We start from the raw sequence: 26,696 nt of genomic DNA on the forward strand, positions 1-26,696 counted from the left end.
TCTCTGATAGCCAGGATTCATGGGTCCAGGAATCAAGGGAGTGGCACACTATTACCCCTAATGACTCATCAGCAAGATTTTTGCTTCCTGTTCCTGTGACTTTATGCTCTGCTGACCTAGAGGTCTTCTTCTGGAGGGAAGGATGCTTCCACCAGGAGACACAATAAAGATTTCATTGAACTTGAAGTTAAGACTGCCACCCAGCCATTTTGGGCATCTCATGACTCAGCTGGCAAAGAAGGGAGTTATGATGTTGGCTGGCTAGGGTGATAGATCCTGACTGCCAAGCAGAAATTGGACTACTATCGACAACGGAGGTAAGGAAGAGTGTGTGGGGGCATCTCTTAGTATTACCATGTCCTGCAATTAAAGTCAATGGAAAATGACAACAATCCAACAGAGGAAGGATTATTAATGGTCTAAAACCCTTCAAGAATGAGGGTTTGGGGACTTCTCTGGTGGTCCAGTGGTTAAGACTCAGAGCTCTCACTGCCCAGATTCAATCCCTAGTCAGGGAACTAAGATCTCATAAGCTGTGTGGTGTGGCTAAATAAATAAATAAATAAATATTATAAATAAATAATAATATTCAAAAATGAAGGTTTGGGTCATCCCACCAAGTAAAGAATCACAACCACTTGAGGTGCTTGCTGAAGGTAAAGACATTACACAATGGTTAGAAGAAGGTAGTTATAAATGCCAGCTATGAACACTGAGCGACTTCACATGAACACATGGCTAGTTATAGCTATAACTGTTATGAATATTTTATTTTTTGATGAATATGTTTGTGTGTGTATCTCTGTTTTCTTTCCTCTCTTATTGCCTTATCATGTAACTGAAGATGTATTGACTTTACATCATAGCTTTTAAGTGAAAGGTGAAAGTGAAACTTGCTCAGTCGTGTACAACTCTTTGCATCCCCATGAACTATACAGTCCATGGAATTCTCCAGGCCAGAATACTGGAGTGGGTAGCCTTTCCCTTCTCCAGGGGATCTTCCCAACCCAGGGATCGAACCCAGGACTCCCACATTGCAGGTGGATTCTTTACCAGCTGAGCCACAAGGGAAGCCCAAGAATACTGGAGAGGGTAGCCTATCCCTTCTCCAGCAGATCTTTCCCACCCAGAAATTGAACCGGGGTCTCCTACATTGCAGGCAGGTTCTTTACCAACTGAGCTATCAGGAAAGCTATCATAGCTTTTAAGTATCATTAATTTTACATCATAGTATTTAAGTTAGGGCATATCAAGAAGAAGAGTAAATACCACTCAAGGACTTTACCTCTTTTGCTGGGGAAGGGGTTAGTGTATTTTCAGCTGTACATATGACAGTTGTATCATGGAATTATGACCTTGTTATTGTCTTTTTTTTTCCTTTTTTTTTTCATTTATTTTTATTAGTTGGAGACTAATTACTTTACTATATTGTAGTGGTTTTTGCCAAACATTGACATGAATCAGCCATGGATTTACATGTGTTCCCCATCCCGATCCCCCCTCCCGCCTCCCTCCCCTTGTTATTGTCTTTATTTGGAGATTAAATTTGGTTTAAAGGTACAAAGGTTTTGGGTACAAATTGAAAAGGAGTGGACTGGTTATGGTTATTTTATGTGTCGACTTGACTGACCACAAAGTGCCCAGGTTCAGTATTATTTCTGAGTGTGTCTGTAAAGGTGTTCTTGATGAGATTAGCATTTGAACTGGTAGACCCAGTAAAGCAGATGGCACTCCCCAGTGTGGGTGGGCATCATTCAATCCATCAAAGGCCTGAATAGAACAAAAGGTGGAGGAAGGAGAAATTCACCCATTTTCTTTACAGCCTCACTTGGTTGAGCTGGGACACCTTAGCTAATCTTCTCAGGCCTTTGAACTTGGGCTGAATTACACCCCTGCTTTTCTTGGGTATCCAACTTGCAAATGGATGATCATGAAAATCATCAGTTTTCAGCCTCCGAAATATATACATATACACATACATATTCATGCTACTGAGTCTCTGGAGAACTCTGACCAATACAAAAATCAAGCAACGTCCAGAAAAGTATGAGAGAAAGAAATATCCAGCGAAGATATGCTTTCAGTTTTGAAGGCTACAGAAGAGCTTCAAGAATAAAAGATTCAGGGACTATAATGAAGCAATTATGAGCCCTTTCTGAAAAACATCCTAGAGAAATGAATAAAAAAGATGATAGGGAAGGAGCAGTGATAAGATTAAAGATGAGCCATTTAAATACATCAATAAGAGGCTATAACTGCAGGGATTATATTTGCAGAACAGAAAGTAAATATTGTAAAACCTGACCAAAAAAGGATAAAAGCCATAATTGTGAGGTAGGATGGCCATCAGCTGACTAGACAGCCTACATAGCTCTCCTAATTGAAAAGACTAAATTTGTGGAGGAAATATTTTGTAAAAAACAAAACAAAACAAAATAAACACTACTGAGCTGGAATAAATAGAAATATTTCTACAGAGGCCGAAAATGCAGTAAAATCGGGACACCTGCGAGGTAAGTGAGTGCCTAAGTCAGCTTTTCTCCCCAAGGGTTTCTGTGAAACACAGAAGACCTTGAGTTTTGCCCAGAATATTTTCTGAGCTGCAGGGGACAGAAGATAAAGCCCAAGGCTCCACCAAGATAGTGGGAGATTTCGGCACATAATCAGGGCCTCCTACAAGTTCAGTATAAAGACACATGAAAACCAAAACCAAAACCCATTTTAGGAAGGAAGGAGCAAGGGGACTTGCCTAGCTCAACCTTGAATGGAAGGAAAAAATAATCTTTCTTGAAAACCTGAAACTACAACCCAGCCCTTCCATAGTTTGTGCTGCAATTCACACTTGAGGAGCTTAAGAAAACCTTCATAAAATGCAAAGGGTTCCCAGGTTGCTAGTGCAGCCTTGGGCTGGGAGAAAGCAAATATACATTCTCTCTATAGGTAGGCCACTTACATCAAAGATTCAAAGTTCTCCCAAAGATTCAGTTCCAAGGAAAGAGGGCAGCTCACAATCTAAAGCAATAAAACACACAAGCCTTAAATGAGGCATCATGAGTCATCGGAAGAGACAAGAGACCACAGAATGACACCTGCGAAGACCAGCGCTGTGTCCAGTCACACTGGGGCCAGAGGCAAACACGGGGTCGTGGGGGGATTCATATACATGCTTTCAAAATTTTAAATGTTACTATTTGGGGCAGTTTTAGGGGCATCCCTGTGGCTCAGATGGTAAAGAATCTGCCTTCAATGCAGGCGACCTGGGTTTAATCCCTGGGTTGGAAAGATCCCTTGGAGGAGGGAATGGCTACCCACTCCAGTATTCTGGTCTGGAGAATTCCATGGACAGAGGAGTCTGGCAGGCTACAGTTCATGGGGTCACAAAGAGTAGGACACAACTGAGCGACTTTCACTTCTGGCAATTCAGGGGTTAAGACTTCACCTTCCAATGTAGGGGGTGCAGGTTTGATCCCTGATCAGGGAGCTAAGATCCCCTTGGGGCCAAAGAACAAAAACATAAAACAGAAGCAATACTATATCAAATTCAATAAAGATTTTGAAAATGGTCCACATCCCCCCCCAAAAAAAAGCTTTAAAAAATGTTACTTTTCTCCATCATAGATTTTTACATTAATTTTTAAAATACTGCATTAAAGTATTATTTGTGAGTTTTTTTGTTGCCCCTTAAATTTGGTCCCCGTGGAGAGCGCCCTGTTTGCCTCCCCTGAGGTTGGCCCTGGCAAAGAGTTCACTTATCTAATTGCCATTTGTAACAAGATGGATGGATCTTGAGGGCATTATGCTAAGTGAAATAAGTCAAACAGAAGTATTATGTAGGGATTTTCCTAGAGGCTGGGGTACAGGTTCGACTCCTAGATGGGGAACTAGAATCTGGCATGGCACACGCACAGCCCAAAAAAGTAATAACTACTACATAATCTTATTTACAGGCCAAATCTAAACCAAACAGAACAAAAACTAAACTCATAGAAAAGGAAATCAGATTTGTGATTACCAAGTGAGGGCAGGGGATGGAGGAATTAGATGAAAGTGGTCAAAAGGTACAAAGTTCCAGTTATAAGATAAGTAAGTACTGGCAATGTCACGTATGTGACATGACGACGGCTATACAGTATACTGGCAAGTTATTAAGAGTAAATCCTGGGCTTCCCTGGTGGTCTAGTGGTTGGGAATCCGCCTGCCGATGCAGGGGACACGGGTTTGAACCCTGGTCTGGGATGATCCCACACGCTGCGGGGTAGCTGAGCCCATGTGCCACAACTACTGAGCCAGAGCTCCAGAGCCTGCAAACTTCAACCACCGAGCTCACATGAAGCAACAACTGAAGCCTGGGCGCCTTGAGCCCGTGCTCCGCAATGAGAGGCCACAGCAGTCAGAATCCCACTCACTGCAACTAGAGAAGCCTGTACATCATCAAAGATCCAGAGCAACCAAAATAAATAAAATAAATCTTTAAAAAAAAAAAAAGAGTGAATCCTGAGTTACCACCAAGAAAAGAGCCATTTCTATTTAAACTTCTATCCTTCTATATGATGAAAGACCTGCCTGGGATTATGTTCAACTGCCAACAGTTAATTCAGAGGATTCGGGAGATGTTCTGCCATGCTTGGATCTTCTACAATAAAATTTCCTTTTATAAAAACAAGTCATTAAATAGATAGCCATCAGGAATTTGCTGTACGGCTCAGGAAACTCAAACAGGTGCTCTGTATCAACCTAGAGGGGTGGGATGGGGAGGGAGATGGGAGGGAGGTTCAAAAGGGAGGGGATATACGTATACCTATGGCTGATTCATATTGAGGTTTGACAAAAAACAATAAAATTCTGTAAAGCAATTATCCTTCAATAAAAAATAAATTTTAAAGTCATTAAAAAAAAAGCCATCTATCAAAACAATTTAAGACTTGGATTAAATATTGCAAAATGGTATCTACCATCTATAATCTTAGTAAATAGATCTTGGCCCTGTTACTTTCCAAACTATTTGTAATACTTGAGAGGGTTCCCAGGTGGCTTACTGGTTAGGATTCTGGGCTTTCACTGCCAGGGACCCAGGGTTCAATCCCTGGTCAGGGAACTGAGATCCCACAAGCTGTGTGGCCAAAGTAAGAATTTAAAAAAGAACTCATGAAACAAAATATGACAGAGCCAACTGAAAATAGAAAATTATCAGCAAGTCCTTTAACTTCAGCTTTAAAAAATACCCTAGTATTCATAATCTCATTGTTGGTTTGAGGCCAAAATGAAGACTGATCAGAAGTGACTTGAGAACCGTCTAAGAAAAATACCCAAAGAAAATATGCCTCCTGGTGGTGATGATAAGGGTAGTAACTTTTCTGCTTCTGTACTATACCTCTCTGGACTTTTCTAAAATTATGTATTATGTTGTTTAATTGCTAAGTCGTGCCCAACTCTTTTGCCACCCCATGGCCTATCACCTGCCAGGCTCCTCTATCCAGGGAACTTCCCAGGCAAGAATACTGGAGTAGGTTGCCATATGCTTCTGGGTATCTTCCTGACCCAGGGATTGAACCCTTGTCTCCTGCATTGGCAGGCAGATTCTTTACCACTGAGCCACCAGGGAAGTCCATATAATATGACAATCAGTAGAACTGCTGAAAAAGATGTTACGTCAATATTTAAAGCAGGATGAGGCCTATTTGTTCGACCCCAAAGCCAAGACAGAGCAATGCCTGGCACACAGTTTGTTCAGTGAAAGAATGTACTGTCTGTGCTTGTTTTCCTGCCCCTGCCCATTAGCAGGGATCAGCCTCAACACTGGAAACAGAACAGCAGCCCAGGCAGGGAGTTGAGCCTGGGTATTCTTGCCTCCTACTAAACCACTCAACAGACACACTTTTGGTCAAAATTAGTAAACTTTATTTAAAGTTCAAAAAATAAAATAACAGACAAAAGGCAGCTTTCGCTTTGTTCTTCCCGAAGATCAGATGTGACGACCCAGAGCTGGACCTACCCCTAAGAAGTTAAAATACCCTTTATCCCCAATCAAGCCACAGCAAGAAGGATGTCTGACTTGGGGACAGGCCTGGGGTAGTGGGGCAGGAAGGAGACCACCACAGAGGATGAGTGGGTTCTGAGATAGCACAAGTAGAGAACAAAACAAAAGCCCCAGCAAAAATGGGTCTGGAATCTCAACAGGGGACTGTCACAAGGAACTATGTACAAGGGAGCCAGACTGGGGCTGTACCCCACAGGGAAGCAGAGGGGCAGGGTACCTCAAGGCCACCCTCCACCTAGCCAGGTGCTGCTGCGCACAGCTCACCCTCAGTTCTCCTCATCACTGTCATCCGGGCTGATGGCTGGACTGGTGAGACTGTAGGTGGGGCTGGTGGGCGAGTAGCCGGGGGAGGTGGGCGAGTAAGTAGAGCCTTTGGGGGAGGTGGGGGAATAGGTGGGGCTGGTGGGTGAGTACTTGGGGGAGGTGGGGGAGTAGGTGGGGCTGGTGGGTGAATACTTGGGGGAGGTTGGGGTGTAGACAGGAGAGGTTGGTGAGTAAGTAGGCGACGTGGGTGAGTATTTCGGGGTGGTAGGTGAGTAGGTAGGGCTGGTAGGTGAGTACTTGGGGGAGGTGGGTGAATATTTTGGGCTGGTAGGTGAGTACTTGGGAGAGGTGGGGGTGTATTCTGGTGAGCTGGGGCTATACGAAGGACTGGTTGGGGTGTACTTTGGTGAAGTTGGGCTGTAGCTGGGTGAGCTGGGGCTGTAGCTAGGTGAGCTTGGGGTGTAGGTGGGAGACTGTGGTGTGTATCGTGGGCTTGAAGGAGAGTAGCTTGGCGAGGTTGGGGAGTAGCTGGGTGAAGTCGGAGAGTAGCTTGGAGAGGTTGGGCTGTAGTTGGGGCTTGTTGGTGTGTAGTTGGGACTAGTAGGTGAGTAGCTCGGTGACGTCGGGCTATAGCTGGGTGATGTTGGGGTGTAATTGGGACTGGTTGGAGAATAGTTAGGACTGGTGGGCGAGTAACTTGGAGAAGTTGGAGAGTAGCTTGGTGATGTTGGTGAATAGCTTGGAGATGTTGGTGAGTAGCTGGGTGAAGTGGGTGAGTAGCTAGGTGATGTGGGTGAGTAGCTGGGAGAGGTGGGCGAGTAGCTGGGAGAGGTGGGCGAGTAGCTGGGTGATGTCGGCGAGTAGCTGGGTGATGTGGGCGAGTAGCTGGGAGAGGTGGGCGAGTAGCTTGGGGAAGTGGGCGAGTAGCTGGGTGAGGTGGGTGAATAGCTGGGAGAAGTGGGTGAGTAGCTGGGAGAGGTCGGGGAGTAGCTGGGTGACGTGGGGCTGTAGTTGGGGCTGGTTGGAGAGTAGGATGGAGAAGTAGGGGAGTAGGAAGGGGAAGTGGGGGAGTAAGAGGGACTCTGGGGTGTGTAGCCTCCAGGGGAGCGGGGCTCATAGGCAGGCGATGTCGGGGAGTAGCTGGGAGACATGGCACCCCCTGTGGGAGAGAAGTAGAGAGGTGTTAAGTGATTAGAGATTCATCCAGAAGGCAAGACCAAGGAGAAAATGAACTTGGCCTTGACAGACAAGGAGCACTCACCTGGGGAGGGGATATATGGGCTTGAGGGGCCTGGGGAGCCCGGGGAGCCTGGTGTGGGAGACCAGGCTGGGGAGTAGCCAGGGCTGAACCCGCTGGCATCTGAGGCAGCACTGGGAGAGAAGCCTGCTGCTCCCGGGGTCATCCCGCTCCCTGCAAAGAGAGAGATGTTTGTTAAAACAGAGCTGAAGCCCCAAACCTTCCCAGAGCTCCAGGACCCCCAGCGCCCCAACATGGGAACCCCTCACAAGCCCAGCCCACCCACCCTCTGAACCACCCAGAGGGCTGTCTTCCCAGGCAGCCACTCACCAACACTGGGAGACCAGGCGCCGTAGGCTGGGGTTGCGCCCTGGTTCCAGGGTGTCATGGCTGGAGAAATTCCTCCCATGGGACTGGGGGCTGAGCCGAAGAACATGCCGGTGGCTGCAGAGAGGCACGTGGTGACTCGTGAAGAACACCCAGGGCCTGGCTGCCCTCCCACCCAAGGCCACCCTGCTCCCACCTCCACCTCGCAGACCCTCATACTCACGTCCGGCAGCCCCCAGGCCGGGGATATTGGTGGGGATTTCCATGCCATACTTGCACTTCTCCGCATCGAGCAGGAGGTCAAAACAGCCGGTGCCAGCCGGAGCCAGCTGGCCCAGCATGATGTTCTCGGACACCCCTTTCATGGGGTCACTCTCTCCGTGCGCAGCTGCTTCCATGAGCACATCCACCTAAACCTCGGAAGAGGGGACACGCTGTCACCCCCCCATCCCCCACATCCCACTCGACAGAGGAGAAACCACACCAAGGCCCATCACTCAGCCAAGGAGGTCCTCCTCCCCATCTACTCAGAACGTCTCTCGTACCGTTTCCTCAAAGGAGCACTTCATGAGAGGTCCAGTGTCCTGGCGGTTGACTCCGTGTCGAGTGATGGCCATCAAGTGGCCACGACAGGTCATGGTGTCACACAGGAGAGCCAAGTGCCGGTAATTGACGTAGGAACCATCGAAGGAAATGACGTGGTACAGCTCCCGCTCCAGGGCCTTCCGTACGGCCTCAATGCCCAGCACCTGGCGTGCGGATGCAGGGGAAGGGTCAAGACCCGGTAACTCTGCTCTCCTCCCACTGCTACCGGCACCCATACCCAGAGTCAGGCGTCCATGAAGCCCAAGTGCAAAAGTGGATTCAGGCATGAAAACAACCAGATCACAGAAATGTCCTGAAAGGAAAGCATGGACCACAACCACTGCCCCAGACCCAGGGGCTCACCGTGAAGATCTCCACGATGTCGTTGGATGTGGTGCGCACAGGGTCTACATCCTTCTCACTCAGCACGCGCATCAGGCTCACACCGTCCGTCTCCAGGATCCACTCCTGCAGGGCCTTGAACTCCCCGTCCTCTGTGATGATGATCTTCTTCTTGTTGTCGGTCTGCGGCAAGTGCATGTACACCTGGCAAGGGCCAGAGCAAGCTCAGGCTGGGTGGGTGGCGGTGGGCGGAAGGAAGCAGGGGTGGACGGGCAGTGGGAATGGCCAGCTGACCTTGCTGATCTGCTCTATGCCCTGCAGGGTCATGTCCGTCAGCATGTTGGACTCGATGCAGCGCAGGAAGACATCGTCGTCCATCTTGTCCACCACCTCTTCCTCCTGTGGCAGAAGCGAGTCAGACCTCTGAGAATCCTCCAGCTCCCCCTGGCCTCACCCTGACCACAGCCTGAGCTACAGAGCCGGGCCTGGCCCAGACCTACCTTGTTCCTTCCAATAAGATTCCTTTCTAACATGTTTTTAGGATGGTATTTAAAGAAACCTCAGAGAAGACAGCCTCACCCACCAGCGTAACACCATTCCGACTCTGTGCACTCCAAGGACTGGAAGCAAGCACATGGCGCCTCCACTCCTGGTCCCTGTCGCCCACCCACCCCCCACCCACCACCGCCTTGACGTGTGACCCCATTTAACAGAGGTGTATTGTCCTTGCTCAAGACACATCCACATGTTATCCACTCTCCACCAGTTCATATGATGTTCTGAGCTTTTAGTATTAAAAGCGCCAGGCATCCACATGTGCCAAACAATTTTTTAGGAGCCATGCCCAGGAGTGAAGTCACTGGTCAAGCACTTTCCTGGGTCTCATTATAGGCACTGTTACCCCACCTTCCCAAGGATGTAGCCATTCCTACTGTCTGACCTGCCCTCTGGGAGGAGAGAACCAGGTGACCGGGCTACAGGGACACCCGCACATCAACACCATCTGTTTATCCATGTGGCACTATTTCACATTTGATAGATTTTTCCCTGCTAGAACTTTTGAAAATCATTGTTAGCCACCCTCCATCTCCACTTCAGATGGTGTGACTGGCACTCAATGCTGCCTTCATTTTAATTTCCATGGTCAGGAACCAGATTTAATGGTTTTCTGTGTCTGACACAAAATTTCTGCCTGGGTCCCCTTTACCTCTTGCATTTTATTTTCATCACTGTTCATGATACGGATCCGGAGCACCAGCTTCTCTGCGTTATCATCATTAAAGATGCAATTCAAGTCGTCACCAAAACCTGAGGAGAAATGAGTGAGGAAGATGGCAGCTGCGGCGCTAGTTCCATTTGCAGTGCGTCCATAGTTCTTCCCAGTGGGCTCTCTTTTGGCTTCCCCCTCCTCATAGAACCCTTCTAGAAAGAGGGTGGGGAAGGAATGAGAAGGAAAAGGCAGTACAGAAGGGACCTGGAAAAGAGGTGCCCTGGGGAAGTAGAACCAGTGCCTGGAAGTTGGTGGGTATGGGTGGCATGTCCAAGATGAGCGCACAGGGACAGGATGGGTAGCGAGGGGAGCCCAGGCAGGACCTCCTGGCCTCACCAGCATTGATCTTTTCGGCAATCTGCTCCATGGTCAGCTTCCGGTCAGTCATGTGCTTCCGGTCCAGCTCCACCCGCAAAAGCCAGGGGGAGATTCGGGCCACATCAAAGTCAGGCATCTCATAGTAGACATTCACCCACTCTTGATCCTCGGCCACCACTGTGCTCTGGGGGTTGGGGTCATAGTAGATGGCCGTGTTGGCGGTCACCTTCCTCAATGTTGTGTGTTCCAAGCGGCACAGAATATCCTGGAGGAAAGAGGGATTCTTGACATTCAGGCTCCGAAGGCCTCTTCAAAACCCTCTGGAGAAGGAATTCCAAACCCTCACTGAAAGGAAAGGGTCCCCTCCTCCTCCCACCCAGAAACCCATCACCCAAGTCCCACCTTGGCTCTCTCTGCATCTCGAGCAGACTGGCCCAGTAGGAAGACGGTAAGTGAGGGGGTCTTTGGCTTCTTGGAAATGTTGATGAGCTCCTTAAGTCGGGGCACACCCAGAGTCACGTTCTTGGCGGACACACCAGCATAGTGGAAGGTGTTCAAGGTCATCTGGGTGGCAGGTTCTCCTAGGGACTGTGCAGCCAGAGCTCCCACCATTTCCCCCGGATGGGCCTGGGGATGATGGGGAGTAAGAAGAGCTGCTCTCAGAAGAGCAAATCTGCCTGCCTACCCCCACCCCGCCACCCCCAGTAAACGAGAGTGAGGTGCTGTCAGGGCTGGACAGAAGCATTTGGAAAAGGGAGAGACTTAAAGATCAGAGTCTATTTGATCATCCCCTTCCTCGGACAGCATTTCAATTTATATACGCCATTCAGTGCCCAATGGGCTGCACACCCAGGAAAAGGGACTATGTCATCTAAAATCTTCATTTCTAAAAGCACTGCATGCTAATTATGAGCTAAATATTCACTTGATAACAGTCTTTCAATCACATACCATAAATGATAACCTTTTAATTGGAATCATATAGTATGTAGCCTTTTCAAACAGGCTTTTTTGCTTAGTGATACTATTATTTACGGTTGATCACTGTCTTTTTATGGCTTGACAGCTCATTACTTTATTACAAAATAATATTGCCTTATCTTGTTTATCCTTCATCAATGGATGTACATGTAGGTTGTTTCCATTGCTTGGCTATTATGAATAAACTGCTGTGAACACCTGCAGCAGGTTTTTGTGTGGATACATGCTTCTTGGATATGCTCCTAGGAATGAAATTGCTGGGTCAGATGGTAACTCTATGTTTAAACTCTAGAGAAACTGCCAGACTGTTTTCCAAAGCAGTTGCAACATCCCCTCCAGCAGTGTACGAGAGCTCCAATTTCTCCACCACCCTCACCAACACTTGTTTACTTTTTCTTTTAGTCATCCTGTGGACATGAAGTGGAATCTCACTGTGGTTCTGAGTTGCATTTCCCTGATGACTGATCGTGTCGAGCATCTTTTATGCATTTATCTCTCTAAGGCTCAGCAGTTATCTCTGCAACATGGAACTAACACTAACAACCCCTCCTACAAAGGTTGTCTTAAGACTCCTGAGGAATACCGGAATAAAGCCCCCAACATAGGACCTGGTTCACAGCAGTGTCTCAATGAAGGAGAACTCTATCAGGCAGCTATGGGCAGAGATGGGAGGTTCTCAGAGCCCAGAGAAGTCAACAGGTCAAAAGAGAGAATCGAGGCTGGAGTGAGGAGTACAGGACTCACAATGGCTTGGTTGAACTTGGACTCGATCTCTCCAAGCAGCCAGTCAAAAGCCTCTCCACTGAGTCGGAACTCCTCGGCCATGCGGCGGGAACACAGCGTGGACCGCAGGTGGATGTTAAAAAGCAAGGTGGCGTTCTCCTGGGCCTGCCGGCTCAGGGGGTCGTCCCCATTCACAATCACCAGCTTCTTGCTCAACTCCTTAACTCCTGGGGGCCAAGCAAGAGATGAAGAGCTTGTAGACTGGAACTTGCCAGCAGAGCCTGGCCTGGTGGCTCCGCGGCAGTTACTCACCCTCTACCACCTTGATGGGGTGCAGGTCGGAGGGAAGGCGAGGGTTGATGTGGAAGATCTTCTGAGCGTTCCAGATCATGCGCAGCAGGTTGCAGGGGAGGACAACCTAGGGCAGGAGGGCAGGGAGGCAGGACCCCGAGTCAGGGCCAGCTGTGCAGGGCCAACCCCTCTCCAGCCCAGCCCTTCGTGCCCACACGCACCTTGCTGTCGCCAGTTGGGAAGATGACTCTGAGCACCTCCCGGTCCTCACGCATCCGCTCGAATTCTCGTTCTAGCTCATTCTGAATGTGTGCGTTGCTCAGCACATCCTTCACCAGGTCCTCCTGCAGGGTGCGCCGCAAGGCCCTCTCATTGGTGTAATCAAAGCGGAACCTACAGGTGGCAGGAGTAGAGTCAAGGTGCAGATCCCAGCCAGAATAGGGTGTGACTCCTGAGATGTGCAGCCCATAGGGATGGGCTGTGAAGAATCTTGGGAGGGAAACAAGATCCAGAGCCAAGGCCATCTAGCAGCCCTGAGCTTGTGCCCGCCCTCTGGGCGTGCTCTGCATCAACACCAGCTCTCTGTCCACCCTCTCCCATCACGTGGCTGCTGCCACACAGGTAGGGAAGGAACACGATAAGGATAAGGTTCACTGCAAGATCCAGTCCAGGTGATCTCACCTTGGGGGGTGGGGGGGGAGACGGGGACTCCTACAACCCTGGCCCTGAGCCCCAGGGGCAAGAACCACCCTCCAGCTGCCTCCTCACTTCTTCTCAAAGGCCTTGTTGGAAGGCTTGAGGGTGGCCAGGTTCTGGAACTCGACACTCTCGCCCGCCAGGCCATCCTCGCCATAGCGCAGCTGCACCACCTGATTGATGGAGTTGCGCACAGTGGCGTCGTACTTCACCATCACCGACTCCATAGACTTTATCAGCCGCCGCTGGATGTATCCTGGGAGCAGATAATCAACTGAGGGGCCCAAAGCAAGAACAGGAGCCTCTCTACCTTAGGAAGAGTGTGGCTGGCCACTCTGGTCCTCAGGGGAGCCAGCTGGTGGCCCCTGAGACCTCCCAGGGAAAGCCATGCCCACCATCACCAGATGGAACCAGGGCCCAGTAGAGACCCCGAGGAACCATCCCCACATGACTGGTCAGGAGCAGACAGCCTCAGGCTCCATCCCCATGACATGGAATGCCACAGCGCAGCCAGAAAAAGGCTGTCTGCCTAACTCTTGACCTTCAGTCTCTGCTCTTCCCAGAGAGGCCAAAATGACTTCCCTGGAGACTGAAGACTTCAGACTGAGAACCCCACTCAAACCCCCAAGGCTTTCTCTGCCTGGGCTCCTCCCTGGGACCGGCTGGTGGCTGGGGCCTCACCAGTCTCAGCAGTCTTGACAGCTGTGTCGATCAGCCCCTCACGGCCCCCCATGGCATGGAAGAAGAACTCGGTGGGCGTGAGGCCGGCCAGGTAGGAGTTCTCCACAAAGCCTCGGCTCTCAGGCCCATAGTCATCTTTGATGAAGTGAGGCAGGGTCCGGTGCTTGAATCCAAATGGGATCCGCTTGCCCTCCACGTTCTGCTGCCCGACAACAGCAATGACCTGGGGAACAGAAAAGCTGGGCTGCGTCCCCTCCCTCGAGTTTCTCAGTGCGTTCCCCCTAGCAGCATAGCCCTCCATTCCTCCTCCCACTTCCAAGGGACCCTCTGCTGGAAAAAAAAAAAGACTCCCCACCTGGGAGATGTTGATCTTGGAACCTTTGGCCCCAGACACGACCATAGACTTAAAGTTGTTGTATTCAGACAGTGATTTCTGGGCGGAGGAGCCAGTCTTGTCTCGGGCATCGTTGAGAATGCGGTTCACCTGGTTCTCAAACGTCTGCCGCAGGGTGTTCCCTGGTGTGGGCTCCAGCTCATTGTTATGTGCCTTCTCGATGACCTGGTGCAAAAGGAGGCGGAACTCTCAGGGGGACATCGACCTCTGCTGGTCCCTGTCCCTCTCAGTCCCATATCCCCTTCACTCCTCAAGTTCAAAGCCACTGGGAGCCTCTGGTTCAGTCTCTGCCCAGCCTCCCTTCTCACCTCTATTACATCCTGCTTGGCCTTTTTAATCGTGTTCTGAATGTCTTGGTAAGTCTTAGAATCAGCGATGGAGTCCCCAATGCCAATGGTATGACCTGGAAATGGGGAGAAGCATCAGCAACACCTTCTTTGGGCTCCCAAGAAACATGAGACAGACTCACAGCCAAGAGCATAGATGGAGGGAATCAAACCCAAGGAGGGAAGAGAAGGGGAGGGTAGAAGAGCAGTCAGCAGTGAGAGGGACAGGATTGTTGACAGAACTTGGTGGAGCCCTGGACTTACCCTCAATGAGGAGCCAGTTGTTGATGACAGTCTGAATGTTGGAGTAGAAGAGGCGAGTGATGTCGTGACCCATCTCAAGGTAAGAGATGTGGACCAGAGAGCCAGCTGACGTGCCCAAAGACTTCTTACACAGGATGCCCATGATCAGCTCGCCATTCTCCACCACCACCTGTAGAGAGAGCACCATTCATGGCCCCTGCTGATGCTCCCGGCTCTGAAGCCCTGCCCGTTGCATCAGGAAGCCAAGCCCCACCTTAGTGTCCCCAGGAGAGATGTGCTTGTAAGGGCCGCTGTCCTCATCATCGGGGTGGGTGCTATGGGTGCGGATACAGTTGATGTGGCCGGGAATGATGAGGGAGAAGATCTGCTTTCCTGTCCACAGGGGCCGGGGCTTCAGGATGGCTGGCTGGGGGACCTTCCCGTCCCACGTGGACAGGAACATCAGGAGGTTCATCACTTCCCCCTGGAAGGAAAAGAGTAAGAGAGACAGGAAGTCAGAACTGCAGGTGTCCCCGCTTGTGAATGTCAGGGGAGGCCTCCCAGCCCAAGGGGGAAAGCCAGATCTTGGAGGCAAAAAAATGGCAAAAGAAGTGTCTGCCAAACTTTCACTGAAAAAATTCATTGTGATCAAAATTTCAGAGTCATTTTTTCTTTAAACAGTAATTACAAACTACTTTTAATAATTAGAAAATAAAGACAAAGGAAAAAGAAATAGAATTTTAACAAAGTCTTATTTCTCTCTTTGCCTTTACTTTCCAGAGGATATTTGAAATTACATGACATTTTAAGAGATTAAACATGGAGCTAAGACCATGCACTGTTTTTGGTCTTGATTTTTGCTAAGCCGGTTCCCTTCCACTGTCTCACATACAGATCAGTACATAGCCAATCAGCACAAGTCACTGCCCCTCCCCCATCATTGCTGTGCTGGGCGCTGCCCACCCAGGTCAGGTTCTCCCCACCTCCACCTGTCCCAGATCACACACCCGCTCCAGGAAGACATCCCTCTTGGTGAATTTGCGCACTGCAGTCAATGTGTCCTGCACAATGCCCATGACCGGACGATTGCTCTGGGGGGTGACAATCATGCGTGGCACCATGGCCAGCTCCTGGATCTCAGCCCGTGTCTCCAGGGACTGTGGCAGGTGCAAGTTCATCTCATCCCCATCGAAGTCAGCATTGTACGGAGTTGTCACACTACAGTGAAAGAGGAGGGTGAGTCAGGGAGATGCTCCAGTGAAACCCAGGGAGAAGCCCAGCCCCACCACCTCACTCAGCAGGCGGACGGACCTAAGATTCAAGCGAAAAGTGGACCAGGGCAGGATGCGAACCCGATGACCCATCATGGACATTTTGTGCAAAGTTGGCTGCCGGTTGAAGATAACAATGTCCCCATCACACATGTGCCGTTCCACCTGGGGAGGTGAGAGGCGGGAGAAACCTCAGTCAAGGAGGGGTGCTAACAGTGAAGTTATAGTGGACCTGAGATATTGAGACAGGCGACGCTGTGATGTCATTTCACTTAAAATGCTTACTAACCACCTGCTTTGGGCCAGGTCCTAGGCTAGATTCCAGGTTATCAGAGAAAACGAAGACACGGTATCCAAACCACAGGGAAGTCAGCCGGGGGAGAAAACCTCAAGATACTCTGACCATGAAACCTTCTGCTCCAGGCACCCCCCCACCCCCACCCCCGCCAATCTCCCTTTCCTGTCATGTGTCCTTCATGCTACCCGTGGGTTTATGTGACCCCCACCCTCACTGCGGAATGCCAGCAGCTGGCAGCTACAAGCTTGCCTAGGACAGCAGGAGTTTTTTAAAAAGGCACAGATTCCAATAAATACGATAGCCTCAGCTGGCCTGTGCCAGCCGGACCCCCAGCCTGTTACATGCCTTATAGCCAGTCTGCAGGTGAAGGTCACTGGGCTTGGGGTGGAAACGCAGGTCAATGCGATCACCGTTGTCCCGGATGATGTACTTGGCTCCTGGGTACTGGCTGTTCCCCCTGCGCACTAGTTCCTGAAGTCTAGGGAGAGGGATGCAATCAATAAATTGCTCTCTCCAAAAAGCCCTGTCGTCATTCCTCCCCCAAAGCCACAAATGGCACTTGAATTTCTCAACTTCAAAGCTCTCTCAGAGTTGCGAAAGCACCCCTGTCATCCTGGCCCCTCCAGGCAGGGTTTCTGAACTGAGCACACCTGTCAATGTTGAAGGGGGTGACAATCTCCGCAAAGGTCATGTTGGCGGCAATGGAGCGTGGCACGCCGACTTGGTCAATGGAGAGGTTGGGGTCGGGGGTGATGACAGTGCGGGCTGAGAAGTCCACCCGCTTGCCCATCAGGTTCCCACGCACACGGCCTTCCTTCCCCTTCAATCGCTGCTTCAGGGACTTGAGTGGACGCCCAGACTTCTGCATGGCCTGTGAAGAGACAAAAGACAGGGAGCACCCCGGCAGTCAGCACTGGCTCCCACTCTGGCCCCCTCTCCTTTTTCCGAGGCTCCAGGCGCGGGGACCCTGCTAACTCACACGAGGCAAGCCAGGCAGCTCATTGTCCACCATGGTGGCCACATGGAACTGGAGGAGCTTCACGTCCTCGGCGATGACATGGGCAGCTGCGCCATTCTGCTCATTGCGCCGAAGCTGATTGTTGATCTTGACAATATCGGCCAGTTTGTGGGTCAGGTCGTCCTAAGGCAGAAGTCAGCACTGTCACCCACCGTCCAGCCACCCTGCACGTGCCAGCATACAGTGTCTCTCACCCCCGCCCCTCACCACCACCCCGGGCGGCAGCTCTGGGCTCTCGGCTCACAGATCCAGAAGCACCTTGATGGGCTTTAACCTCCTTAAGGGGCTCACTAAAGGTCATACAGCCAGCAAGTGGCAGGTGTCTTCAGGCCAGGATGATCTGTCTGGCACCCTGCACACCTTCCCCATCCCACCCCCAAACACCTTTGCCCAGATACCCAGCCTAGCTATGAAGTGGGGTCCCACAGCTGCTGACCTGGTTGCGGGCAGAGCCCTGCATCACAACAGCGGGCCGCACGGAGAGCGGGGGCACAGGCAGCACAGTGACGATCATCCACTCGGGCCGGGCGTAGCGCGGCTCCATGCCTAGGACGAAGCACTCCTCGTCAGAGATGCGCTTAAAGATCTCGTGCACCCGCTCGGGGCTCAACAGGATCTTCTTCTCTTGAGAGTCCTCATTGACATGCTTCCATTCTGCATATAGCTCCAGGCCAGAGCGCCGGATCCGGGGCTGGTACCGTCCGCAGCCACCATGGCCCTACCAACAGGACAGAGAGACCATCAGAGCCCAGAGGGTGGGTTGGCCAGCCCCTCCCTCTTCTGTGACTTTCAGGTCCTGCTGCTTCTGCTGTCTTCTCCCCTTTCTCCCTCCAAGACCACCCTGCCCCTCGCCTGCTCCCAACAGTCTGGGCAGCCCCAGCTACCTTTTCTTTGGTTAAATCTTCATCGCCCTCAGGCTGCTCCACACCAAACTTGTTGTCCATCTCCTCCCCGCCCTCGCAGATGTTTTTGCCCTTGCAGAGATCATAGACGTGTGTGAGCCGCTTCTTGGGCTGCCCCTTGGACTTAGCCAAAATGTCCTTGATCTTCGGGTTGTTCTGGGAACAGAGCAGACAGAGTAGGGTCAGTTGGGGCTGCTCCCCTGCCTCCCCACCCCCCCGCCCCCAGCAACCCTTCCCCAGGACAGAGCCTGTCTACCACTCACAGAGTCCACAAGCAACTTGGAGCAGAAGAAGCAGACACAGCGCAAAACTTTCATTGTCTTGACCAGGAAGCCAACGTGGAACACAGGCTTGGCCAGCTCAATGTGGCCAAAGTGGCCAGGACACTCCGTCATGTTTCCTGTGGGAAAACACATGCCACATGTTCCTTCCAGCACTCACCTCGGAGATCAGGTCTCTGGGCTTCCACCCTCAGTCCCAGTTCTCTGTGAGGTCAAGCCTCTCCCTCCCTCCAGGGTCCACGCCAGTCCCCCCCAGCGCTCACCTGCACAGGTTTGGCAGCGGCCCGTCCTCTCAATCACTCCCTGCCTCGGATCCATCAGCCCCCCGAGCTTGGGGCGGCCTCCCTCGGTTGTCTCCGGGTATTTGATGCCACCCTCTGTCACAGACATTCGTTTCTATGAAAAAGAAAGGCCAATACTAAACTGAATCCCTAGTTTTCAGACTTCATGGCTGGGGAGCTCTTATACTGAAGCCTCAAAGGACCCCAAACTACTTACAAAAGAACTAAGCAGGTTTAGCTTGGAGTGAGAGGAGTGGGGGGTGAGTGTGTGAGATATCTGATTCTGAAAATGCCAAAGTCAAATACCACAAGTCAGAAGCTCATTCCAGTCACCTTCTGAGTGAGACAGGGCATGCAGACTACTGTGTGGGCAGCTCTGGGCTCCACACACACTACTCATTCCTTTGGGTTGAATTTTAGGCCACTGTCATCCATAGAATTTTACCGCAAAAGAAATAAAGCTGTTTCAAGGCAGGGAAAGAAAAGGAAAAAAAAAAAGAAAAATCAATGCCTTGTTTCTTTCCCAAAGCTGAAATCAAGGCCAGAATTGGGGTCTCTGGCAGGAATGTCCCCGTACGGCCACCCACACCTTGACAGCCCAGGTGTGCTGCCCCAAGACATGCCTGTCAACTCTAACCTCACCTCCTAAAGTTAGGCTCTTCCCCTATATCCTTGTCACCTCCTCTTTCTCAAGGGCTTGGGCCAGCCTGAATCCCTTCTGTGTTCAGACATTTTAGGATAAGACAGAAGAAAGGGGCGATAGAGCAAAGGTTTGGTGAAAATTATTTGGAGCACAGAAAATTTTTTTTTTTTTGGAGCACAGAAAATTTTCAGGGTGAACCCTGGAGCCTCAAGAGATGGCTTGAGGGTTTTGGCCCTTGGTGAGAATCCTGGGGAAGGTACAGCCAGAACTCAATGGGACCAATTCAGTGGAGGAAAAGGAGAGAAGGCAGAGCTCAGAAATAGGTACAACTTGGAGAAGAGACTTCTGCTCTGAGCTGTTCAAGGAAACCCATGGCAACTTTTCACACACTGAAAACCAGAAACTTCCAGAAAGAACTCAGAAATATTTAATAAAAGCTTCTATTTTGAGTGTCAACTTCATGCCAGACACTAAACATACCTAATGTACCTTGTTTCTCTAACCCTAACCACTAACCTGCTCTAAGTGAATTCCTATCTCTTTGACATGAGAAACCTGAGGCTATATAGTGACTGTCCAAGGCCTCAATCTCAAGGAGCCAGCAGAAGTCAAATCCAGCTCTCTCTGATTCCAAACATATGCTCATCATCCTACAGTACTGCAGCAGAAACAATTAGTTAAAGTCAAGGACATCCAGAGCACAATTCACCACAGCCAAGACAACCTAAATGCTCATCAACAGATGAATGGCTAAAGATGATGTGGTACATATATATAATGTAATATTACTAAGTTATGAAAAAATGAAATAATGCCATTTGCAGTAACATAAATGGACCTAAAGATAATCATATCAAGTGAAGTAAGTCAAACACAGAAAGACAAATACCATGTGATATCACTTATGTGCAATCTAAAATATGATACAGGGACTTCCCTGGTAGTCCAGTGGTTAAGAATTCACCTTGCAATGCAGGGATCACGGGTTCGATCCCTGGTTGAGGAACTAAGATCCCACATGCTGCCGGGCAACTAAGCCCGTGCACTGCAACAAAGACCAAAAAGTAATAATTAAAAAAATAAAAGACTCAGCTCAGGCACTACTTCTTCCAGAAAGCCTTTACACAGCCTCCCCAGGCAGAATGGTGCCCCTCCCATGCTTCCATACCCCTCCATCACTGCACATCTCATAACACAGTGAAGTTATCTATTGGGGTTTGTCTTCCTCATAGATTCTAAGCATCTCTTGGGCAGGCAGCATTCCTCTATTATTCTGGATCCTGTCAAACTGAACTAAACTACTTAGGACCCTCCACTGCAGGAAGTGCCCTCAAAGAACCTGAAAAGAGAAACGTTGTTCCCTCATAGTCAAACCAATGATCCTCTCATAATGATCTTCGAAACACAACGAAGCAGGAGCAGGCCTGAATCTGGCTTCCAGAAGTCACTAGAGACAGGCCTAAACACTCAAGGCTTTTCATGTCCCTCTGCTCCAAGTCCATGCTCACCAAATCAGCTACCTTCTAAAGACTCCCTCGGCTTCCAGGCATTGAGAGCGGGCCAGGGGCTGTCCTGGAATATTCTGGACTAACCCCTCTACCTAAGTTATATTTTGGATTACACACAAAATACTTCAGCCCCCAATCCTTTGTCTATTGGTTCGCACTGCCCATATGGTGTAGGTTTGACTTCCAAGGGCTCAACACTTCTACTCCAACTATAATAGATTTCTCAAAATTCCTTTTCTTCACATGCTCTCCTTTCCAGCAAACTTATTTTCAAGGCCCAGTTCATATGTCATCTCTTTATAGAGCATTCTCAACTCTTCCTAGCCTTATCTACACCCCAGCAAAGTTCTCAGCCCATCCTTAATTACTTGTTTACACATCTGTCTCTCCCACTGGACTGTAATCCTTGAGGGCAAGGATCATGTTTCATTTGTTTAGTAAAGTAACCAGCACAGGGTAGGGGCTCAGTGAATACCTGCTGCGTGTGTAGGAAACCCCTCATTGAGTTATAAATAATCTGACCAGGATAACCTTCTGATTCACCATTGTAGCCCACACTCCACCTAAAGAGTATATTACTGTTTTAAATTCTTCCTGGAATAAGTTGGAGTATAAACAAATTGAGTTATGCTTTCCACGGTGGACAACTGCTTTTAATGAATGGAGGCAATGCCTTCAAATGTAATCAGGAGCCCACTTCCCCCGACTCTGTACAAGCTTTGCATAAAGCCTCAGTAGCAACCCTCCTTGCTTCCTTCCCCTCACTTGGAAACAGCCAAAACCTTCCTCAAAAAGCAAAGATGACCGCTGTGTCTTACAGTCAACCTAAGAGCCCTCTCTATTTCAACACATACACTACTCTCAAGAGGTCTGGGAAATATTTTACCTTTAATAGTATCCATGCCCCAAGAGGCTTCTCCAGGCCTAAGTGTAACTTTGCTATTCCCTCTAACACGAAGCATGATATAAATGGTAAGCCTTGCAGACCAAAATCAGTCTCGCAAAAGCCCACACACCAACAATGATGCCTGTGAAATTCTGTGAACAGCCTTCCATGCTTTTCAAAAAATGCAAATATATTCCCATTCTTCCATAAATGGAGCCTCATTCTGCATACTGTTGAGAAACCTTTTCCTTTTTCCAGATTCCTAAACTTTAGCGGTTCACAATGTCCTTACTGCCTCACTACCTCTCACAGCCAAAAGAGATCCACTTGTTAAAATACCTGGATCCAAACAACCTAGTAACGGTTTACAGGAGAGCAACTTAACAGCCCTTTGAAAAAACAATACACAAAAACTGAGACAAATATTACTTTAATGTATTAAAATAAAAATAACACTTTTACTTATAAAATAACATTTTTACTTATCCAGAATAACCACAATTACTTATGACACCTGTTGCGCACCGCGCTTCTCAAATCTTAGAATCAGACAGGACATCACCACTCTTATCTCTGGTTCTACCTGATTCTTGCCCAGTATTTAGCAACTGCTAAAACCCCAGCTTCACAAAGATATGACGTCATCAAAAGGGATCTGGCGCCATCTAATGCTGAAAAGAAAGCTGCCCAATCGAGTGATTCCCAAGGCATCAGGCAGATAGATGAACTGTGCCTCTCCTGAAAATTTAAAAATCTCCAACTGGACCCCTGTGGGTGCTGCGGTGCCTAGGGAGTTTGCAAACTGGGAGTCAGGGGACTTAACCTATTAAGAAAGTCTTATTCTATTATAATAAATCCTGTGTTATTAAATAGAATTCCTATTAGTTAACTACTTACGTGACCTATAATTTCAAACAGTATCATTTACAAACAACGTTGCAGTAAAAATCCTTCTATGTATATTTTTATGTACATGTCCAACTATTTGTTCACCCATTTATTTGAGTAACTTTTACTACATGCCTATTATGTGCCAGGCACTATTTGAGATGCTGGAGGAAGAGAGGTGAATAACGAAGTCCTACATGAAATTTACATTCTATTCCGGGAGTAAGAAACAAAAAAACTAATCCTTTCAAGTACTGACCAGCTATGAAGTAAAATAAAGTCAAGACTGGGGGTTAGAGAATGTAAAAAGATACTACTTAAATAGGGTGGTTGGGGAACAGCAGCTAATGATAGACATCTGAGCAGAAAACATACTGACATAAAGGAACAGACCTGCAGAGGTCTGAGCAATGTTTTTCTAAGCAGCAGGAACAGTGAATAATAAAATCCCTGAGGCAGGAATGAGCTCCTAGTTCTGGATTAACCAGCAGGTCAGGGAAGTTAAAGAGCAAAAAGGAGATTGGGAATGAGATGGAGAGGTCAGCAGGGGTCAGAAAGCACAGGACCTCACAGAACAGAGTCTGGAAACTTTGAAGAGAATTCCATGCAGGAGAGAGATACGATTAAAAGATCTCTCTAGTTGCTCTGCAAACTCTAACAAACAACTAGGGTCTGGGACCACCATGGTACCCCAAGGGAAAGACGACGGTGGGGTGAACCATGGTAGCTGAGCCAGTCATAAAAGACTGGATTCCACATTTTGAAAGGCAGAACCAACAGACTGGCAGACAGACTGAGCAGAGGCTGGGAGAAAGGGAGGAGTCAAAAAGATGGCTTTTGGGTTTAGGGCCAGAGCCACTGGATGCACTCTGTTGCTTGCTGAACCAGGCACGACTGGGGGAGTGGCATACTTGAGAAGAGACATTAATAGTCTTTTATTTAAGGATAAATTTTTTTAAGTGCAGCACTGGGCCAAATAATATGCATATTAAACAACCCATACTGTCAGACTGTCCTCCAAGAAGCTTATACACCAATCTATCCCTACCAAAAATTGTGTAAGCATGCCTATTTCCCAGTGCTTTTGTCAACAGGGAAAAATCAGATAAGAAAAAAAAAATGTGTTTAATTTGCATATTTTCATTAGTAAGTTGAATATTTATACTGGCCATTTGTAGTACTTCTACGCACTGCCTATTCGTATCCTTGATCCTCTTATCTAGATTTGTGCCTTCCTGATTTCTAAATATTCCTTATACATTAAGAAGCCTAACCTAGTCCATCACGTTGCAAATACGGTTTCCCAACCTTTTTTTCAGCTGTTCATGGTGTTGCTGACAAACAGAAGTGGCTCTTATTTTTACATAGTGAAGTTTGCCTTGCTCTTCTTTGTAGATAAAATGCTTAGCTGGGTGCCTATCACATAACAGGCACTCAATGAAATTTACCCATAATTCACTCATTCCTACAAAGGGTTTTTCCCCTGGTATCAGGATCCAAAAGCTGTCTATACTTTTTGAGTGCTTTAGTTTTGTTTTTTAGACGTCAACCTCACTCCATCTGGAATTTATTCTGTGTGGTCTGAGTTCAGGAAGTTCTAATTCCTGACACAACTTTCCTATAGCTGAGCCCCTGCCTCTAGCAAAATTGTCTCCATCCACAAACAGAGCTATTCAATTCCATTCTTTCCAGCTCACTGGCTTCCTCCAGTTCATTCCACAAAGGAGTTAGATTCGCCCATAGCCCTCCCTCCTCCCTGGTCCCTCCTCCTTCCACTCTTAGTCCTCCTCCCGAGTCAGTTCTTCATAGAACAATCAAAGTAATCATCTTTTAAAAAAATGTAAATTTGATACCACTCTCCTGCTTATAATTCTCCGATGGCTTTCTACTGAAAACAGAATGAAATCCGGATTCCTTACCATGATTTACAATATCCCACCTGGCCTGCCCCACCTCATGCCTCTCCAGTAATGGTTTAATAATACTCTCCTTCTCACCACTAAACCCCAGCCACCCTGGTGACTTTTCAGCTTCCAGGGCACACCCTCCCTCAGGCCCTTTGCACTTACTCTTTTTTCTGCCTGAAAAGCTCTTGTCCGAGAACCTATTGCCTAGGAGACTGGCTGCTTCTCATTATTCGGGTAATGTCACCTCAGGCCTTTCTAGACCCAGACACCAGCCCATCTAAAGAAGCCTCACTTCATTCACTATCCATCGCATAACACCGTTTCACTTTATTTAAGACACTTGACCTTAACAGAATTATCTTGTTCATTTATTCGTGTTTATGGTCTGTCTTCTCTGCCCCTTCTCAAAAAAAGTGCTCTAGATTCTAGAAGATAGGGTCCTCGTCTTTTTCAGTTCTGTATCCCCAGCGTCTGTTCTGCCCATCGCGGAGCAGGTACTCGTTAATATTTGTAGCAGGGGGAGGGAAAAAAACTGGGGGGCTCAACTTCTCATCCAAACTTGTAAAGGCCTCTTAGCATTCGTGTCATCTCATTTAACGTTGGTGACTGCGGTGTGGAACCCATCACTCCGCTTCTCTCCCTCCTGCTCACCCTCCAGCCCCTCCTGTTGCCAGGCCCCCAGCTCGGACACAGCGCTAAGCTTGCTGATCCTCTAGGAAAATTTAACTCTGGCTAGCCGAGGCTGGACCCAGCAGTGCCTTGGCGCCACTAAGCCATCTAGTCCCCCTGGGCAAGAGAAGTGCCAAGTTTCCACGGCTATCGTCAAGCCCCGCCCGCGACGCGGGAGGGAGGAGCAGTGGGAGGGCAGAGCCGCTTACCAGTTCATCCGGACTGAGGACTCCGAACTGCACTCTCTTGATGGTGCGCAGCGGGCATGCGCTGTCCCCGGAGGGGGGGCCACCCCCGTGCATCGCGGAGGCAGGCGCGCTGCGCAGGCGCAAACCTCAGTACAAAAAGCCTGCGCCGCCTCCACCTAGGCGCTCAGACCCCGTCCGGGCGGCCGCCGGGAAGGACCTCCCCGAGTTGGGAGGAAAAAGCCGGAGGAGGGAAAGGTGGGGGAGGGAAGGAGGCGGGGAAACGAAAAGGGGTGAAAGGAGCTCTCCTCCGCCTTTCCGGAGATTTTTCTGTCTCCCAAAAAGAAAAAAAAGAGGAAGGGAAAGGAAAAGGTTTCGGGGGAAGAAGAAGAAAAGGGGAAACGAATAAATAAGTAACCGGGTTCCTGAACGGCAGAGGTTACGGCAGTTTGTCTCTCCCCCTTCCGGGAGCCGCCTTCTTCTCCAACCGTCCCGGCCGCGCTCTCGGCGCTTCTGAGGAGAGAACTGGCCGAATGACGCCCTTTATAGATTCGCCCCAGCTTCCCCCGCCCCTTCCTTTCCCGCCCTCCTTTGCGCTACGGGGCCGCCTGCGCCGGCGTGCACGGGGCGCGCGCTCGAGTCGTAGATCGTCGCTCCTCAGCTCCCTGGCTGGGTGACCTTTTGAAATGACGTTGGGGAAGGGAACTTTTTTACCCCTCCGCCTCCCTTCGCTACTCCCTCCAGCACCGAGGTTTAAGGTTTAAAGATTCGAGGATAAATATAGGCCAGTTTTATTCTAGTTTGGCGTGCGGTTTCATCTTTAGCTAAAGTTTCTTATTAATATAACCCCCCACACTGGAAAATGGTCTGTTCTGAGAATCGGTAATGAAGGAGGCGGGGCCGGTCGGATCCTCCCAAGTGGGTTCCCGGAGTGGGGGAGTGCGGGGGCCATTCTTGGTCATGAATATGCAGTAATTTCTCTGAATATGCAAGAACAGATCAAGATGGCGAGGCCGATTGCTGGTCCGGAAGTAGCTGATAGCTGTCTAGCTGCCTCCTGGGACGGGTGGGCATCTCCTGGCCTCTAATGTAGGGCGCTGTATGGAGTTCTGGTTCTGGATCCCCGACCTGAGCCGCTCAGAGGCCTCAGCTCTGCGGCCTGCTCCGGAAGGACGTTGGCCACCGCCGTCCGGGAGAGATCACGGGACCGCGACAATCCAAGAAAAGCAGATTAACCATTGGGC

At 49.3% G+C, this 26,696-nt stretch overlaps 1 protein-coding gene across 1 annotated transcript; it reads right to left on the minus strand.

The window, feature by feature from the left end:
• Positions 1-5,875: 5,875 nt before the first annotated feature.
• Positions 5,876-25,975, minus strand: POLR2A (RNA polymerase II subunit A). The gene is made up of 29 exons (XM_043475440.1): positions 25,477-25,975; positions 18,749-18,881; positions 18,468-18,604; positions 18,187-18,360; positions 17,739-18,020; positions 17,264-17,425; positions 16,935-17,155; positions 16,630-16,762; positions 16,027-16,151; positions 15,723-15,933; positions 14,990-15,199; positions 14,737-14,905; positions 14,455-14,549; positions 14,108-14,311; positions 13,753-13,975; positions 13,144-13,327; positions 12,597-12,768; positions 12,397-12,502; positions 12,106-12,311; positions 10,783-11,007; positions 10,399-10,645; positions 10,000-10,100; positions 9,087-9,191; positions 8,814-8,996; positions 8,411-8,614; positions 8,089-8,275; positions 7,869-7,982; positions 7,563-7,712; positions 5,876-7,460 (listed from the first exon to the last, which is right to left on the minus strand). The coding sequence occupies exons 1-29, from the start codon at positions 25,567-25,569 to the stop codon at positions 6,304-6,306; spliced, it is 5,913 nt and encodes a 1,970-aa protein (XP_043331375.1). The 5' UTR covers positions 25,570-25,975; the 3' UTR covers positions 5,876-6,303.
• Positions 25,976-26,696: the final 721 nt, after the last annotated feature.

Source organism: Cervus canadensis, chromosome 1 (assembly GCF_019320065.1).
Source record: "Cervus canadensis isolate Bull #8, Minnesota chromosome 1, ASM1932006v1, whole genome shotgun sequence".
Taxonomy (NCBI): domain Eukaryota; kingdom Metazoa; phylum Chordata; class Mammalia; order Artiodactyla; family Cervidae; genus Cervus; species Cervus canadensis.

What these genes read in the sequence shown, in the direction of transcription:
- POLR2A (XM_043475440.1), bottom strand. Translation starts at nt 25,569, where the DNA reads ATGCACGGGGGTGGCCCCCCCTCCGGGGACAGCGCATGCCCGCTGCGC. An exon ending in TGCCGAAAAGATCAATGCTG is followed by an intron (nt 10,101 to 10,398) that starts GTGAGGCCAGGA and finishes ATTTCTCCTCAG; the next exon opens with GTTTTGGTGACGACTTGAAT. An exon ending in CGCCTGGTCTCCCAGTGTTG is followed by an intron (nt 7,713 to 7,868) that starts GTGAGTGGCTGC and finishes CTCTCTTTGCAG; the next exon opens with GGAGCGGGATGACCCCGGGA.